Genomic DNA, 20,446 nt, shown 5'->3' on the forward strand with positions numbered 1-20,446 from the left:
TGGTCCCTACTGGGTATCTCCAAGGTGAAACCAGGCATCCCCGGCAAATGTGGGGGCCGTTGTGGAGATGAGGCAAACTAATGCCCAGAGTTGCCGAGTGTGATCCCTAGTTAGAGTAGGCACCGAGGTGAGAATTATCGAGTCCGTTGACCCTGGTCCAAGACCCTGCCGCGTCGGGAATTGAACCCTGGTCCCGGGCCATCCTCTGCTCCGGGTCTGCCGCCTCTAACCAGTGAGCCACACCACTCCACCAGATGTGGCATGAGGGTATAACTTGGTCAAGCAGTCTTGAGATTATAAGAAAGCACCATGATCAAACTGAGGGCTAGATCTATGGCCCTGTCACACAACACAGCACACAAGGTTGGTAGACTTTGTTGCATGACAGGGGGAGAGAAGGAAAGTGCCATATCTACAGAGATATGGCACTCTTCTCCCCTCTCACTAGTGCCACCGCACAATCAGGATGCTGAGCACCACACACACAACTTTGCACAATTGTGCCACAGTGTCTGTCTAGCATAGGATTTGTACTGAAAAGGTACAGTTTCTGTACAAAATACTATGACTCGACAAACTGTAAAACATGTCCTACTTGTATGTGTGCTCTACAGCTATTTGCTGCTTTGTGTTACTTTTAGGCAATTGTCCAGCACAATACTAGTTTTGCAGTGGAAAGTTAATCAAAAGAAAAACTTCTTGCACAGGTTTGTGTCACTTTTATGACACAAACTTAACGTAAAGGTTATGTAACTCTTTCTCAGAATCTAATAGTGGCCAGTACAAACAGCATGACACCAGAACAAAGCAGTGGGTTCTTATCAGTGACTTCACTCAAAGATGAATCTCTGGCAGCAGTTCTATCATACTGAGGCATGAATCAGGTGAACCCTCTTTCCTACTGGCAGTCATAATCAGTCAGTGATGTTTCTTCCAAGCTGTTTGGGTGTCCTTTAAGATATATTGTGTTAAGGAAAAGTATCTCCCATAACAAATACAGCAGCCAACCATGTGGGCTTCTTTAAAACTCAAGAAATGCAAAATGCCCTGTGCAGCCTGTCTCAGGGAGCTACAGCACAAACTGTATTGCTTGGATGGAAAAGAATAATGCACCTAAAAAACAACCCTTTTGGATTTAGTCATATATTCCTATTTGGGAACAAAAAAATCTGCCTACAATTTTGGATTCCATGTTGAAATGTGCTTTATTCCATCTGGCAGGGTTTTCCCTTCATGAGTTAGGTTTAATAGAAGCTGGAGGAATCTGTGTGGTAAGAAATTGCTGCATTCTGAGTTTCAAATTTCAAGATGGGACGAAATATGTGGTTTAACTAAATCATCCTACTCTTCAAGTTGCAGAACTCAGAGTGATGCAGTAATAAATGCTGCTGTTCTTTCACAGCACAGCATTATTACAAAAAAGGGCACGATTATACACAAAGCAATTGGCTGTCAAAAAACCTCAAATTATGGTCTTCATTTGCAATATTTTGTCGTAAGGCAATGCCGCAAGCCGTGCTGCGGTGCGGCCCAACGTCAAAAGAAAGGAGCAGGAATCTAAGATACATGGTGCATGCCTGTCCTCTTTCACAGCGCTGGTGTACAAATAGCTGCCGTGCGCCAGTGAAGGCACCCGTGCGCCATTGTGTCTGTATTGAAATCAGGTTGTTTTTGTGGGGAGAGACACCTTCCTTCACAAAAATATCCCTTGTGCCACCCCTGGGGAGGCGTGGGGTTTTGACGCAATCAGTTCTTAATTTGTAAAAAAAGAAGTGCAGGTGCTGAAATTTTTTCCAAAGAGGCCACAGCTCACTTCATCCTCTGGTGAGCCCCACTTTCAACACTCTCACTGCCTCAGTCTCTATCTACTAACCTTGATCTGTTGTCTGTCCCCTAGGTCTTTGCTTTAAGAGTCTATCTTCTCACCTCTCTAATTGTTTCCTATCATCCTTGTCACACCTGGTGTGTTACCTTATTCCTTGCATTTCTGATTTGCCCTCTATTCCTTTTAGCCCTGCCATTTTTCCTCTTCACTTTTATCCATGCTCTGCTCTCTCTCCCCTCGATCTAAGCTCTTAACTATCACTCTAGCAGTGATTAGCTGTGCCTCTGTGTTATCATTTGTCTGCTTTTTTCCTCTCTCCTGTCCTCTACATCCTTTCATTCTATCTTCTCTCATCTTAATGCTCTCTTCTTCACATAATGGCTGCGTTCTCTTTGTATCTGATTTGCTCTGCATCCTTTTCTTCTATTTGGCTCTGTCTTATCTCTCTCCTCTCCTGTTGTTTCTTTCTCCTTTTTAATCCTGCTCTCTCGCTCATCTATAACACAGCTACTGCCTGTGACCCCTGTCGTCAGCCTGTACATGTCCCTGCTATTTTGAACTCTGCGTTTTCCTGTTGTCTTTCCTAAAGAAGAGGAAGATGACGTGTTTTACTTTCTTACCTACACTGAGTGCAAAAACAAAATGTTCACCAAATGAAAATGTTTTTTTGCATATAATAATCAGTGCAGTATAACTGGATTATTTGCAGAACAGGTAGCTGCTCGAGCACAGCAGGTGATGTCACTACTAGTGCTGCCTGTAATTAGTAGGTCCAGGGATGCCAACAACATCTGCATCCACTGCTCAGCTTGCTGTGACCCTGCCTGCTAAAGCACAGGCATTATCCCCAGCCGTAATGCTGCCAATGCTGGTAAGTATGGCTGTGGTGCCTACTGGACTCACGCACGGTCAGCAATTAACATTCTGGGGTGCAGCGCACAGATTCTACAGGTGACGCCATGGCGCACACAAGTTGTGGTGGGCCACAGCAGCATCGAGCACGTTGAGGATAGCAGCAATGCAGGGCTGCAGGATATGCTACTCTGGCTACATAGCAAGTGGAAAGTCCACACTTACTTTAGTTTATTCTTCCTCAAGAGCCCTCACTCCCAAGGTCCTAATGGGCTCTCACAGACTCCTTGTCTTAACTCCGTCATGAGCCAACCCCCAGCTACAATTACCTAATGGGAGGCTTAGGCTCAGACTGTGGCAGGGTGCAGCAGACTCTGGGAATATAATGCAAGACATAGTTTGTCGATGACTTCTTGGATTTGTGATCGGCGTGATGACATCATCACTAACGTGGTGAAACACCATCATGCCTGCTTGGACAGGCGTATGCTGGCCTGTCTATGAACATTTACCAGCTAGTCACCATGCAATGTATGTTATTCTTTTTATTTTGAAATTGTAGCCCCGGCCCTGTGAAAGAAGTGTCGGTGCTGAGCACCCGAAAGCACCTGCTCAAATTAAGCACTGGACGCAATCCCAAGTTTACAGCATGTCGTAAATCTAAGAATGTGTCAAATGCCATGGGTTTACATAGCAACACCCACCATAATGCTCATGGCATGCCTCCTCATTGTAGTGTGAGGCAACAAAGTGACCTGCACGTTGCCTAACATCATATCTAGGAAGCCATGAAAAGCCACAAAGCTGGCTTTATGTGGCCTCGTAGATATGGGTAAGCCGAGTCCACTTACGGAACGTCAAATAAAGTGATGTAGGGCGGCGCACTGGGCTTGGAACGTTAATGACCTTGTTAGTTTACAATTGTGCACCGAATGTGACGCTGTCGACACACTCCTGCATCATATATACGAATACCTCTTTATTGGTAGTGTATGGTTCTTCGTAATAGCTGAATGGCAGGTGGCGTAACTCTAGTGCAAGGTAGGAAAGTCTCTCCCTAATCATGAGTCTCTTTCTGTTTGGTTTTACAGCTGGGACTGGAACGAGACCACGGTGTGGGCATCCTCGGCTTTAACTCCCCAGAGTGGTTTATTGCGGACGTAGGAGCCATCATGGCCGGGTAAGTGGGGTACCTTTCTCAGACTCTTTTGCCATGCTTGCGTGTTCTTTTCTCCGCAATAACGCATGGCCCAGTTAACCCCAAGGCAGGTGGCGAGATGGTTTTAATTTAAAAAAATCATTACAACTGCATCCGTGAAGGTTCCTGGGACACCGGGGCATGGCCTATCCTGTTACCTTTCCTAATTTTGCTGACACTGCATTGACGTTAAATGTAGTTTAGATACTCCCAGGTGGAGGAACAATGTATTGGATGTGTAATACAATGGTTCAGATTATATACCATCATGCATATCACCACTGAAGATGACAGTCTATCAGGAAAATGTATTAACTCCCTCTCTTCACCAAGTGTTGATCTAAATGTCCATAAAAAGTCCTGATATATGTTTGTTTTTCTCTTCCTGGTCTTGGCAGAATATCTAAGGTCCTTGCTTTATCCTAAACCGTTAAGCTTTGGTTCTTAAATATCTCAGTGAGCTTCCCTGAAAACAACTATTAATGGTAGGGCTATTAGGGTGTGATGTGGAAAGACAGCATTTAAGGCAATAGACACCCTAAACAAGTACATTGTGAAGCCCACAGTCGGCTAATAAGGAGAACGCAGTACTTTTAATATTAATACTCAGAAAACATCATGGCCTGTTGCAGCTTGTCGTGTCCAACCCAAATGGTCAGGTAGTGCTTGGTTTACAGAGTCTTTAAACAAATTCTATACTGATAATACAGCACTATGTGGGCAACTGACGCAGGTCCTAATCCAGCAAGGCGCCCCAGGAATAGAACATTAATTTGCTTTCTTACAAGATAGATCTTTTAAGTTCAAATAAAAATACATTTGAAAAACAAACATGTTCTCCTGTTATCTGAATATGCTTTACAAAAGTCTTTATATCATTCATACAACCTCATTGCCTCACTGCTACTCAAAAAATGTATCTTCCCTTGATAACATCTGCCCTCTAGGAACGCTTGAAGCACTGATTCCAACCACTATTTCTAGTTCTCTGACATTTTCAACCTTTCTCAAAGTAAAAATAAGTTTATGAGCCCAATAGAAATCAGCAGTCATTCTTTCCTTGCTGAAAAAAGTCCAACTTGGACAAAACCCAATAGTCCTCACATATTACTTTCAAGAATAAATAAGATATTGAAAGAAATCACAGCAATCTTCTGGAATCAGAGGTTCTTCTCCTTTATGGTAGGTCACTGTTAGGTTATGCCCCTGGCACGACTTCAATCCTTAGCACAGGGTTCCTCAGTGTTCCTCATTTTGATAGGTACTTTTAGGCACCTATGTTAGACCCCTGGCTTGACAGCTTTGCAGTCCTTCTGCACTAGACACCAACCTCAAGTGATACATACATATCTTCCTGCTACTTGTACTGTTTGTCGTACTTGGGAAAATCCTCCTCTTCGCATCCAAGAGCTCCCTTCTGGGCTATCTCAATACATCTCTAATCCAGCAAATACTGTACAATCTGTACCTGGGCCCCTCTCATGCAGTGATCGTTCAGCTGCCACAGATTTGAAACTTTGCAGTCAGCAAAGCTGTGGTCCTTAGTAAGTATGACACAGGGAACTGGCATGGGAGATGGGAGAATTAGACAGGAGGTACATTGACCCACAGCAAAATATACCATAGAGCATATACCATCATACAAAAGAACAGAAAGTGACATCAATCAAACAAGCAATGGATGTGTAAAGTCCTTGGCTGACCTAATAGACTTTCCCCATGCTACAAGTAAAGAAAGGGACAGCAAGAACCTAAAACAAAAATCCAGGTTTTCAACAATCTACAATACTCCAAAAAAGAACTGCAAGTCTGAATGTTTAGAGGGAAGGGAGTGCCATAGAGCTGGACCAAGAATAGCAAAACACCTGACACCCTGCCTTGCAATTTATAGCATGGTATGGTAGCTAGAAGCAGATTCCCAGATTGAAGATAATGTTTGGGGTTAGAAAATGCACCAACACCCTAAGGTGGGGGGGAGCAGGCATCCCCAAACATGGCCTTGTGCAATTGAACAGGCAAAACAGACGTGCTGCTTGCACATATCTAAGTCTCCTCAGCATTTGTTTGGGTGTAACTAAATAGAGTATATTGTCATAGTCTTTCCTGGAAACAATCAAAGCTTGAGCAAACCAAGGGTGTAGTCACCCTAGAGTCAGTAGCCCATTAGTTACTACCTCAAGACCCCTAAAATCACCCCCTAAATATAATATGTAGGGGCAGCCCTAAGCTTAGAAAGTAGATTCCCACAACCTATGGAGAAGAAGGATGAAAGGAGGCGCACAGCAGAGGAGACTGCAGAGAAAAACTGACTTGGTCCCAGCAGTTTCCAGAGATCCTGCGCCAAGAGTCACCTGTCCTGCGGTCAGTGTCCTCAAGAATCCCTTTAAGGACTGACTGCCTTCAACAAGGACCGGATCTCTTGTGAACAGCAGCTCTGCTCAAAAGAATCTCCAAAGAAAGACTCTGAGCCTGATGAAGACAAAGAAACCCACCACAGCACATGGCTCGAGTCTGAGTCGCCAACCACCCCAGCGAGGTTTTCCAGTGCCCCAGAATTTGAGTCCACCATGGATTAACCCCTCCAGTACTCCCTGACATCGCCTGCAGTCTCTGAAGGGAGACCAACCCCAATGACGAGTGGCCCGGTAAGGTGAAATCCAATTTCAAAAGGCACCCCTGCATCCAGCTGCCCTGCGCCCTGGAGAAGAGGACCTGAGGTGGACCTACAACTTACCTGCCCAACTGTTGGTTCCTCCAGGAAGACTTCCTGGACCGAGCCTGCTGCCAAAACCCAAAACCGGCAACTCCCATTGAAAACAACAGGTCAGCCAATGCCAAAATAGCACCCTGCACCCGGCCACCACTGTGCAGCTGTGGGTGCACCTTGCATGGTAACTTAGATCCCCTTCGCCATGTGGCCTGCCCAAGAGCAGCCACCAACCAACAATCCCTTAGCCCCATAGGCTAGCATAGGGCCTCAGCACTCTGCACCTGGCCGCCCTAGTGCTGCTCAGGGTGCTTTTTGAGTGCATCCTTGACCCTGTGGGAACCCAAGAAACTCAACCCTCAAGACCGTTTACTTACCTGCAAACCGGTAACCTAATTTTTCTCCATAGGATTGCATTGACTGTTTTCCTCTGAAAAACTTCAGAAATGAGGGTGTTTGAATGGAAACATAAGAAACTGTGTGTTGATCAAAAACTATTTTACTCACCTTTATGTAGGAGTTGTCCCATTCTAATATCTAGGCATATCACAGTGAGTAGAAAAACTAATCCAAAAAGTACTGTCTGACACATCTATTCTTCATTCAAGGCAAAATGTTTGTGCCAGCAAATCCATGTCAGTGAAAGAATGCAGACAATCTGATAGCACATCAATGATACCACCCCTGTTTAATTTGTTACACTCTCCCCTTCTCATAGAATCCTTCAATAGTCAATCTTCAAAGCCCTACCATTCCCTGCTCTTGCGGACATGCTCAACTCCCTCAAAGCTACTTCTTCTGAAGATGCTTTCCTCACTCAAGCCATCTTCTCAGAAGTATTAAAGACAGGACAGATCCACCCATTGCTAAAGGAACCTACATTACACCTTGATGGCCCTGCTAACTAATGGGCCATCACTCACCTAGCAGTCATTGGCAAGTTAATTGAAAAAGCGGTTGATGTTCAACTCTAAGATTACATCAGTGCTAACCCTCTGCTGTACGTATACCAGTATGGCTTCGGATCATACTGCAGGATTGGGAACCAATACCTTACACATTATAGATGATGCACTCTTGACCACAGAAGAAAATGATCCCTGCCTCCTGATATTGGGAGGCCTCTCAGCTCCCTTCTACTCTGTCAAACATTCCATCATTTTTGCACCCTAGGTTCTCGAATGGGATTCAACAGTAATGCCCTTTGCTTTTTCTTATCCTACCTTTCCAAATCACAACAGCTCATTCTCAAGGGCACATCCAGGTCACTAAGGATCCTTATCACCTCTGGAGTCACCATGGGTTTCATACCGTCTCCTTTCATCTTCAACCTCTACATGGAGGTGTTTGGTGCTACACTCACACATAAAAGCATCACAATTAAACAATATGCTGATAATACAGAACGCTCCTCTGCTTAAGCCATCCAATGCCTCAAACACTGCTTATACATCATGCCGACATGGATGTACAACATCTAACAGCTGTGTAACCCAGACAGGATTTCTACTATTTGCCAAGAACAACAAACAAGATACTAGACAACACTTTTCAAATTCAAAACACAAGCAGCTATGGATGATTAAAGCCGCACAGCCCAGATAGTAACTTAAATGATCGTAGAAACAGTAGATTCACATGTAACGCTATTGCCCACCTCTAAGGTCTCCTGCTTCTAGACCATAAAATTAGGTTATAGAAAACATAAAAAAGAGAGGCAACAGAAATAGACAGTTAAGTAGTCAAAAAAATGTTCTTGCATCTTCAGTAAAAATAGTTTTTCTTTATTGGTTTCAACCCAGTGCACATGCACCCAACGCATTTCTCCCTAAACATGGCTTCATCAGAGCTGTGTGAATACCACCCAATGGTTTAATAGGGTGGCAGGTGTCACTTCTGAGTGAGTGTCCAACTCGTGATATTGTAGTCTTGGGGTTGAATAAGCTCGTTCAGATAGGAGCCAATTATAGGATTCATCCAATAGCATGATATTTAGCGTTCGTTCCGTTTAGACTAGTGTGGAAATGAGGTACTTGTTCATGTGCATGAGATGTGATTAGTTCCTGGAAAAAGTCATGTACGGCATTCCTGTCCAGAGATTCACAGCGCACAGACTGAAGAGTACAATGGCCGGCATGACACATGTTTAATATGCTACTTAAGTGGGTTGCACAGTCAATGCTGCAGGTCCACTAGCAGCATTCAAATTACATGCCCTGGGAACATGCAGTGCCTCTCTACTAAGAATTTACAAGTAATTTAAATATGCCAATTGCGTATAACCGGTATAACATGTTCTAAGGAGAGAGCACACATCATTTAACACTGGATAGCAGTGGTAAAGTAAGCAGAATCCTAAAGCCAACAAAAATGAATTTGGCCAAAAATAGAGAGCAAAGGCAAAATCGTTGGGCATGGTCCTGCAGAAAGGGCCCAGTCGCCTGACCTTGGCCAGGATACTGCTCTCACAGTAAGCAAGCTGTACCCTTGGCCAGGGTACTCTCCCAGGTGCACATCTCCACCTGACTGCCTCCGTCTCCCATTCTGTGCCTCCACCGGTACGAGGCCGGCGCCCGCCCTGCCTCGCGCCTCTGACTGCTTCGGATCTGATCCTCTTGGTATTTCTCCTGTGTCTATTTTTTTCTAGGTATTCCTTCTTTATATTCCTTTTTGCACTATTGGCCATTCTCTCTCTGCCTCTTTTTCTGCTCTCGTTGGTGTCCCCCTGCCCGCTCTCACTGCCTGTGTCTTCCCGCTTTTCCTTGCTGCTGCTGCTCCATGACCTCTGTCCCCCCCCAATTCCCGCACCCGTCTCCCAGCTGCGTCTCTCTCCCTCTCCCCTATTTAATGGCGGCCGTGGAGCCAAAGGCAAGCCTGTCTGCGTTCATCCGACACTCAACCTAGACCAGCATCTCAGCTCTCCGCAAACTTAACGCCAGCAGGAACCTTAACTGGAAGCTCTACTCACCTTGCGACAAACACAGACCCTTCACTTGCCATCACTGCCACCACTCCTTCACCTTCGCAGAGACCCAGGACATTCCACCCCCTCCAGCAACAAATCCATGGCACCCCAAACCTGAGATGCATCCTCCTCAATGACCGCTCCCTCCACAAACACGCCACTTTACCCAGAAGGATCATCCCAACCGCCCCAGAGGAGGCAAAGCCATTGCTCAAAAGACCAATCTCCAGCTTAGCACCTTTTTCGACGGGCCCACAGAAATGATGGAACACCTCCATTTCAGGATCAAGACCAACCCGTCCTCTAGCCTCCAAGGCACCCTCATCTACAGACCCCCTGACCCAGCGCTCCTTTATCTGACTCCATCACCAAAATCATCATGCCGCATGCCATCACCTCCACCGATTTCATGGTGCTAGGATCCCTCAACTTCCACCTCAATAACTGTTTGGGCTCCAACTCCACTGCCCTCCTGGACAACCTCTACACCATCAAGCAGATCATACCTGAACCAATGCACTCAGCTGGGCACATCCTCAACCCCGTTTTCACAGCAGGGAACTCCATCAACTTCAGCCACACCGCTGAACTTCCAAGGATGGACCACCGCTGTGTTCACTTCACCTTCAAATCCAACACCCCCGCAGATGCCCACTTAAGCTTTAATGCAGGAATTGGAACAAGATCTCCGACGCTCAGCTCGCCACCACCCTCAGCAGCTCCGCTCCCACCACCACAGATGATGACCCCACCACTGCCGCCTGCACTGCACACAACTGGATCACCGAATGACTCAGCACCATCACCCCCTCAAGAAAACCTTCAAACCCCATGCCAAGAAAGCCAGCTGGTTTTCCACCAAACTCTGAGACTCCAGACGCACTTGCAGATGACTCAAAAAACTGTGGAGGAACTCCAAAACCACAACTAACTTCGACAACTTAAAAACAGCCTCCCCAGCTCACCACAAGCTCATCATACTCTCCAGGAAGGAAGCACTCCAGGATAGAATCTCCAACAACGTCCACAACAGCAAGGAACTCTTCAACATCATCGAAGAGTTCACCCAACCAGATAGCGAGTTCACAGACATTACTCCCACCCAGGACCTCTACGACAGTGCTTTCTTCTACGACAAAATCAAAACCATCTATGACAACTTCGATATCAACAACCCCCACGAGGAACTCCCACCCACCGTACCAAGCAGCACGCAAGCAACACATAACAGCTCAACCGCCCTCAGCATCAAGCACACCCTGAGGACCATGAAGACCACCCACTCCGCCCCAAAAGACACCTGCCCCTGTTAGAGCGCGCAGGTCACCCGGCTCACAAATGTTACCATACACGCATTGGGCCCATAAAAATTCAATTCACCATATTCATAAATCGGGTAACCTTACGCTCTACTACCAGTATCCCTGTTCTTTCCTATTTTATTTCCAGTGTACCCGACTAACCACTCCACTGCTACGCGTACCTAATGACCACAATGGATCAGGGAGCTAGCTGTAAAAGAAAGGCAGACACCATAATAACTATACTATATATTCTATTTGTACTGTTATAATAACCACAAACTCAGGAAGTTCTGAAAACCTTTTTCTAAATTTCATCAGTTTCATTGAGCATTAGGTTTACAACCAATAAACTGTCAATAATTAAGATTATAAAGAGCACGTATCCATATAGAAAATAAATCAGGCCAACCATTTAGAATTCTAAAAGAAGGTAAAAATAGGGAATATACTATTAACAGTTTTCAGAGTTCAAACTTAATCGTGAGTGACTAAAGGACGGGGAGAAAAAAGGAACATGCTAGATTAACAACCATAATGTATGACCTTTTCAATTAGTAGTGCGGAAAGCATGGAAAATCAAATATGCAAGAGTATGACTTTATTAAAGCAAAGTAAGGAAAATATAGAAGATGCAGAGTAGACTTTCAGCACTATATTTACCTAGTATGGTGTGAAGACTATCCCTGGCTACAGGTCAGTTTAGGACAGGAGAAACCCCAAGGAAGGACAGTCGCCAGTAGGCCAGCAGGTGCAGAATGGACACCCCAGGACAGGACAGGAAAACCAGATTAGGATCAGGACAGGACCACCAAGGTAAGACCAGCACCCGCAGTTCGGAAGCAACGCCTGCGCTCCACCCTCTCTGCAGCTATCAGTCAGAGCCCTGATTGGGTTATCGAATCTCCCAGTCAAGTGCTTCGCCAGCACTTAACGTTTCCAAACCGCGATTGAGTTTGTGGAAATTACGGACAGAGTGCTCTGCAGCTCTCTGTATCAATCACCTATAGAGTTCGTTGGGTCAGTGACAGGTCAGCTACTCGGACAAGTCGGACAAATTCTCTAGCTAAACCTAGGCTAGTTATACTGTTTTCGGGTATACCGATACTGTATACCACCCCCCAAATTTTGCAAGTGTAAGAATCCCCAATTTCGATTGGTCCACAAGTAGGATAGGTCAACACACCAACCACATTTCACTTTTACAAGACTTAATTAGCATACTCTGGGACCGCCTATTGAATTTTGGGTTCCCATGACATAAATCTTAACATTACAATAGCGCATCTATGAATTATGATACATTTAGAACAGTTCTGCTTCTTCTGCTAGGCGAAGGTGCATCTTCCCAGGCACATCTTGGCTGGGACTTCGGGTTGGCAGGGTTTCAATGCCACCGGCAGAAGACGGTCATGCGCAGAAAGGCTGTTCAATATGGAATCACAAGTGTTCCTCAGGCCCCAAAGAATGCGATACATGAAAAGTAAGCGAAAACAATTTAGAAATACAGAAAAAATTAATACACTTAGCAGTATTGCGCGTGAGCAAACATTTCCCACCAGAACTGCAAGTGCGTCATGTCACGTGATTATGACCGACGCATGCGCAGACTAAATTCCCCGAAGCAGCGGCCATTTTAGTAGCAAGCGTTATTACTGTTTAGTACACATAGGCAAGCGTCACTGGGACACCCCGTGTAGTGTAAAATGTGCAATATTAGTACGACAAACATTTGATTAGACTATTAACACTATTCGAGGTTCATGAGACAAAGCAAGTGGCGTAACGTGCGAATCCTTGCTCCATCAATCACCTCTTTGATGATATTTACTATCATCACTATAAATGGAACCAGATGCCAACTTCTCACAGCTTTCCCAGTTCTATTTCTTCAATCATTCGATTCAATTTTTCTTGCACTTCTTTGTTAGGGTGAGAATTCTTCACCCTTTTGTAAATTTGATTATTCAGTTCCTCCAATTCTAGTTCATCCACATTCCGTTTCACACCTCTTTTATTCATAACATATTTCTTTTTGTGTTTTCGACATTTGCAGCAGATTACGACAATTAGCATAATTAAACCTATACCTGCTATTGGCATCAGTATTTTACTCACTAGATTTTTACCTATATTAGAAAAACAATGACCTACAGAGGAGAGACCATCAGTTAGTCTCTTCCTGGCACTGTCAACCTCCAGTGGTTTGAGATCTTTTTCCAAATTTGTAATTTTCCTCCCATACCTTTTGATTTCGACACTTTTGTCAGGTATGTAAGTGCAACAATGTTGTGCTTTCAACATTCTACAAACTCTGCCCTCTTTTGCTAATAAGGTGTCAAGAGCAAGTCTGTTCTGCAAAACCATCTGATCGCAACCATTTCGGTATTGACCATCAAAAAACCTGCAGCAGTGTCAGTAGATAACCGATCCACTACTGTTGACAATTTGCAAATTCTGTGTGTGTTCAGAGTCACTCCCACTGCTGGGATCAATGCACTAAAGATATCACCTAATATTTCTCCTACGCTTTCTCTTTTACTACGCACTAATTCATTAGTGTTTTCGTTGCTTCCAGCAATTCCATTCACATGTATATTTTTGGGAAGACAATTCCAAAATAGCAGCTTCCATACCAGTGATCCGGCAATTTGAAATAAGCCTTGTTTCCACATATGTAATAAATTCCGGGAAACTCAGGTTCTGACCCATTTTTAAAACCCCAACCTCCAATTACCTTGTAATTGTGTTCACATTGACTGGAACCAATGAAAATGTTATTATAATAACTAGTCTTTTCTCTGTGAAGACAGAGTTTCCCCTTTCTTTCAAAATCCAGCAACAAAGCAGGATTAGCTCCACCATTTGAGGTGCTTCCCATGTTTTCAGCCCACTTTGGAGTTTTCTGTCTTTTATCATTCGCCTTTCTTTGGAAACTTTCTCTTCTTTTCTCTGCCATGTTTAGAAACATTTTCTCTTGTTCATGTAATGAACAGGTCAAGTTATTTCTATGTGCTTCACCTAAATCTATTGTACCTATAGTCAGAAAATATTCTCCCATATAACGTATTACATCACTTTTGGTATGTACAGGGTTCAGATTTCCACTTATAGGAAGTTCAGAAAATATCACGTCTGAGTTAGAGTAATAGTACTGTAACGGTCCTCTTTTATAGAATAAGCTAGCTAAAATACTACAGGAAATTCCATATGTTAGTGGCGAGTGATGGTAGGTCACTCCCTCAGCTACAGAAGTAGGTAGCTTCATGCAAACATAAGAGTCTTCTATTTCCATGGCTTCTACATAATGTACTAAAAGGTTTGCGAATACGTTTAAATGAGTCCTGTTCTTGATTCTGTGATAATGTAGTCCTTGCTCATCTGGTGCTTCAAAGTCCATTTTAGTTTGTCTAATGCTAAGTGCTTTCTCATGTCCTTCTACACTTTGTGGTGTATTTTTCGTTTGCAGCTCTTCTGTGTCCTTTGTCACAGTCTTTGTAGAGTCAACATTAGTATCTTTACTCATCATATAAGGAATAGTAATTGTTAGCCCTATCCATAATATTAATACTAAAGCTACACTACATACACATACTTTGCAGCATGTTTTACAACAATTACGTCTAGGTCTTCCATTCACATTGGAATCAGACATTTTTGCTCAAAAGAAGCTTTCCAACCCCTCTTTGTAACTTTGCACAGGTTGCTTACACAGGGCAACTTCAGGTTGGTTCGTCTTCTTCGGTAGACTGGTCAGCAGTCAATTCTTCATCACTTTCGTCACTTATTTCAAGATCCTTGAATTCCTCTAACACCAGGTAAGTCCACTCTGGATCCTGATACTTATTGTTCAGTCTTTTTATTCGAGCACTTCTTCACTTAGAGTTTTCTTCAGTTTGCTCTGTTTTACTGGAACCCTGTTTCCTTTCCTCAAGCTTCTCTTCTACTGTTTTCAGTCTTAATCTCAGTCTTTTGATGTACCTTGGTTCTCTATTCTTCTTCTTGAATTTTTTAACTGGCACTGTTGTTTGGCTTTCTTCTAATGCTCTTTTATTTTTGTTCTGTTGTGGCACTTCTGCTTCAACGTCTTCTGCTTCCCTTTGTGTCTGACTAGTCCCAGGTCTTGTTTCAGTTTCTTCTGCCTGGTTGCTAAGCTGACCTTGTTCAGGTGTATGCTGGATTTGACTTTTGGACGTTTCAATTTCTGTGTCCTGAACACATTCGTCTATTTCTATCTGATCCTGTTCAAGCACTTCGAACCTTTGATTTTCTTCCGCTTGAACTTTCGCCCTAATTTCTATATGTCCCTTTTCAATCTCAGGAGTTCTTGGAGGTGTGTCAATGACCTGTTCTGTCCCTATATGACCTTCCTCCTCATCAGATTTGACATGGATTTCGATGATCTGATTATCTCCTTCTATTCTTGTCTCCTCCTCACTATCCCACTCTCTATCTGAGTATGTCTGGCTTCTGGTTCTTATTGGATCGAATGTCAGGTCAATTACTGGGATCCATTCATCTTGACTGGTGCTCAGTTGTTCGTCATCAGCTACTTCAGGACCAACATCTGGAGACCCCTCAGCTGGACAACCTTCAGCGTCAGTTTCTTCGTCTTCGGTTACCTTTTTTGTATGGCTGGCATGGATCCACTTTGGCACACCTGCACACTTCACCGATGTCGTGGTTACCATAATTACTTGTCTTGGCTTTTCCCACTTCGGTGCAAGGCAACTCGATCGGGTGTGTTTCTTAAGTACCACCCAATTGTGATGTATTCCTATAGGTTCTATATCGATCCCCCTATTCCTGACCCTATTCTGGTTAACAAGTTAACTAGCAGCCAGCCCATGAGGCAGAAAACCCCCATGATGCAGGAACCGTTATCTGATAAAGCCACACTACGGCACAGGAACGTGTTATCTGATTAGGTCATAACGCTTGCCATCTAATTAGACAAGCGATATTCCTCCAGCCCCTGATAAGGCATACGGAGTTCTCAAAACAAATCAAACCTATGACAACCTGGGAAAAACCCTGCGGCCATTGTTTTGATTTCACCGAGAACTTCAGCAAAAGAATGTGCTAACGACCAAGTCGTATGACATCCTTATTGACGTATCTATGTCCATCCTTACGTCAATCTCGGCACCTTAAAGGTATAAATATTACCGATATTGCCCTATGCAAACACACGCGGTGGTGACGAGAACGGAGCAGCCAGACTTGCCGAAGCCCAGAGCAGAGCAGACCCCGCTGGCGCAGCCCCGCCTTCTTGACGCGCTGAGAACGAGCAGCTGCCTATTTCTCCTGCCGAGAAATCCAGCTCCGGCGCTTCCGGGTAGCCCTCTCAGGCAGCCTGGAATATCGAGACCAGAGACGAGAGATACCATCCCTCATCCATCCTAGATTCCAGGTACAGAACTGAATAACCCCTCGCAGAGAATTCTTTAGTCAGTCACTTGGCAAAAACAAACTTAACTTAAACTGTAACTTTCTATTCCCGCCCACGTATTAGGCTTAGGTCAGGTACACGGGGTAGGCGTAGCTAGAAACACCAGTTGAGTATGATTAGTCAAATGTATATGTGTATGTAATATATTTTATTCATTTTAAACCTTCATATGGCTTAGAAACCATATCAATGTTTTTACAGTATTATTTTATACTTCTGCTTTTAATGTATGCACTTTACTTAACTATAAGTATTGCAATAATATCGATCCATTTCTCTTGTACGAGAAAAGAGACTGATCAATAAATAACATCTTTTTATTGAACACGCCCATCTCTTCCTTTTCTCTACAATCTGATGAGACTAAGAATGCACGTACTGACTGAGTAAAATAAATTGCCTTTTGTTCACACGACTCTCGAGATACACTCTTGATTAGGGGAGGGCAAAGTTGTCATGTTCTATGGTTGTCAGAATCTAAATCCCTTCTTGTCTATCCAGGGAGGTTCAACTCCTCCTTGCCTATTCGAGAAAGTTTCTAGTGAACTCTGAGCTAGCTGGCAAACCCAAAACTTTAAGTCTAATATCGACAGTAGTAGACCTAGTTAACGTCTGGTCTAGGCCTATGCTATTGAAGGTATTATTCCAATGCGCAGAGCCTATTGGGATAATAGGAACTACACTACATGGCGCCCAACGCGTTTGGAAGGGCGATAAAACTAACGTAAGACATTTAGAGTAACTCAGTCGTGCTTTTTCACTCAGACCCCTTTTCCCCATAATACTCCAAAGACGTCTGGAGTGGGCGAAAGGTCATATCCGCCAGACCTCGCAGGAGGGAACTCCTTTGTATGGTTCTTGGTTTAGTCAACGTTGAAGGATACACTGTTCCAAAATATTGTGCATCTAATCTTTGTTTCCATAAGAAACCTGATCTGCAAACAAACTAAAATAACCTTCTGGACAGTACAATGTCAGACAGTGAAGGAGAAAGAGAGGCAGTTAGATTAGCAGCTGAAATAGCAGCAGCTGATACTGCGCTACAAGAAGCAGACCCGGATATAATACTCATCCCGGTCATCAAAAGGAAATCTATAACCTTAAAACTTATAGAAAATGGACTGACACCTAGAGGTGGCACAGTCATATTCGTAATTGAGGCACACGAATATCGGCAGACAGAGGTATACTATTCATGGATACATTTTCCAGCAGCAAATGCTGTAACAAAGTACTTCCACTATTACAAAATAGAGGAACCTCCTGAAATGTACACTCCTTTCGAGGAGGTGGAAGTACCACTTAAATTTCAAGAGCACCTGCTCTTATTTAATGGCGCCCTAAAACATAATAATCACATCACCAGGCTCGGTCCTTTAGGTACACCAGGAGCAACGTGGCCGGTCCTAGCCGGATACACACCACATCCAGACATCGACGGGATGTCTGCAGCAAACCTGTTAACACAGCTAAAACAATTGATAAAAATACATAGACAATTAGTCCAATATGTGATGCGGACTTCAACAATTCAACCAGCAATTAAAATTCCACAGCTGACCCCTCACCAGGGGAACACAAATAAAATTACACCACAGAACATACAGTCCTGCCTAGGTAAAGTACCAGCTAAACGGGAACAAATACCATTCTGGTTAGCACAAAAAATCACCCAAATAGAGGCGGTGTTTCCAGACACCACCCCGTTAGAAAAACACAGGATTCTGACTATCTATCTTCCAATGGGAATCGCACCACACATTGAGGACTGTGACACTTGGGGTAAAGTCTTTGCTTCCATCTACACAAAAACGCACGGTGTTCCATCCATTTCAGTAATACCAGATGTGCTAAAACAAATTCAAGACGAATACGGTCCAGAACCCGCTTTAACTCTTGGTATGAAATTACTAAAAGACTTCAAGCAGGTCTCGGCTATATTATTAGCCAACATCAAGGGAGAAGCAGCAAACGTGGCGATCCGCCAGAGGTTAAAAGAGACAGATATAGCAGACCAACCAGCTGAGATTGCCAGAATCATAGAAAAATCCTATGAGTAACTAGGCAGAGATAGTTTAGGTGGAATACCAATAAAACCACAACTGATTGAAAGTCCCGAAAAAGTATTTTTTAATAATAATTCAACATCACAAAAAAAGAGCTGGGATGGAAACAAACAATCCAATCCTAAAGAAAAGAAATTCCAGTCCAGAGGAAGGTCTCCTAGGCGAAGAGAAAAATCTCCGAACCAAAGACACAGGTCACCCCAAAGTGACCCCTCTGGGAAAAGATATAACCTTAGAAATAGGGATAATATAAAGAAGCCTGATAGATATCAAGACATTGATACACGTCCCTCTCAATCTTTTCAGACTTCCTCGGAGAAATCGGAAAGAAGAGGACGATCAGAACAAAGAGAAGAGCACGCCAAGTCCAAAGACAAGGAACCTGCTCATCTAAAAAAGAAATTACAATTTCCAAAAAAGAAGGTAGCCAGTATCAAGGTAGTTAACAATGCTGAGAATACTGAGGACACAACTGAAAAATGGAGAATGGGCTCAGACAATGCTAGACAGCGCAGCAGAAGTGAGCATAGCTCGCAAAGTCCTTATGAATCATCTGGAGACAGTGGACACGAATAAATATCTTCAAGTGGAAACTGCAGACACCAGAGTTAGCAAACCTCACAAAATATTTGAAATAACATTACGTATAGAGGGGGATAAGTCTAGAAAATTAAGGGGACTATTTTGGAATAATCTCTCCAAGGGCTATGACATCCTTCTAGCTGAAAAAGACTGGCCACCAGAGTTTGTCAGGGAGTGCCCTCATGGCGAAGAAATAATTATGCCTGCCTTCTCAAATCATATCCCAATTCATAAAAAATATACACTTGCTAGGAAGTGGGCAGTAGCTCAAGCTCCTGCTTTATATAAAAATCATGTAGGATGGGATGAGGACTCTCCTCCTCACAAAATCCAGTTAAAATCACAACCTACTGCACAAAGACAGTACCCAATTAAGCAAGAAGCTAAAAAACAGGTAAAAGAAATTCTAGATCAATTAGAATACCAGGGGGTGATTGAAACTTGCACCTCACAAATGAACAACCCTTTGTTTCCGGTCTCCAAACCAGACAATTCATATCGTCTAGTTTTGGATTACCGACACCTTAACTCATGTTGCAAAACTTTTGCAGTACAGAACTCGCATAGTGCTGCACTAATAAATAACATAGTGCGCAAAAAATACAAAACAACATTAGACATCTCTAATGGATTCTTTTGTCAAAACATAGCACCAGAGAGCAGATATTTGTCTGCGTTCTCAATAAATGGCACTCAAAAACAATTCTGTCGGTTAGCCCAGGGGTACAAGAATAGCCCGGGAGTATTCTCAGCGAGAGTAACAGAATTACTACAAACATATGACGACGAAGCATTATCTTATGTCGACGACATATACCTAACAGATGATGACTTGGATACTCACTTGAAGAGAGTGAACACCATAATACTTGGGTTCGCAGCAGAGGGTTACAAATTCAACTTTAAAAAATCCAGAATTGCCCATCTGACAGTCCTGTTCTTAGGATATGAATTATCAAGTGAAGGCAAATGTCTGGCTGACAATTTCCTAGAGAAATGTGCCGTACTCCAAGCACCTAGAACACTAAAAAACCTACAGTCAATTCTAGGCTTCCTAAATTTCGGAAGAACATACATTGCAAATTACGCAGAAAGGGTCAAACCCCTTTATGATCTAATAAAACCAGATTTTAAAAGAACCAATTGGACTCAAATACACACAGAAATTCTGAGATCCTTACAAACAGACATGTTAATTAAAACAAAATTAGAAACACGTGATAACACACGCAATCTTGTGATTCGAGTCATCCCAGGAAGATGCGGATTCACATACCTGACCTCTAATGAGGGAGAAAAGGTACCAATTGCATTCAAGTCACACTTGTACACTAAAGCTGAAATGAAATTCAGCCCAACGGAAAAAATTCTAACTGCAACACAGACAGCTATAGCAAAAGAACGAGCCCTGGCACAAGGTAAACGAATAATAATCGTGACACCGATACCAGCCCTAGAGGCTGTAACAAAAGCAAGCATTCCAAATGCTAAAGCGCTC

The 20,446-nt window shown here is 43.5% G+C and overlaps 1 protein-coding gene across 2 annotated transcripts in view; it reads left to right on the top strand.

The window, feature by feature from the left end:
- Positions 1-20,446, top strand: part of LOC144817708 (long-chain-fatty-acid--CoA ligase ACSBG2-like) — a 254,229-nt gene that overhangs the window by 26,803 nt on the left and 206,980 nt on the right. For both annotated transcript variants that reach the window (XM_078674470.1, XM_078674469.1), the window contains exon 2: positions 3,769-3,857. In XM_078674470.1, the coding sequence (XP_078530596.1) occupies positions 3,769-3,857 (89 nt within the window). The remainder of the gene's footprint in view (positions 1-3,768; positions 3,858-20,446) is intronic.

The sequence above is a fragment of the Lissotriton helveticus genome, chromosome 2_1, assembly GCF_964261635.1.
Source record: "Lissotriton helveticus chromosome 2_1, aLisHel1.1, whole genome shotgun sequence".
Lineage (NCBI taxonomy): Eukaryota > Metazoa > Chordata > Amphibia > Caudata > Salamandridae > Lissotriton > Lissotriton helveticus.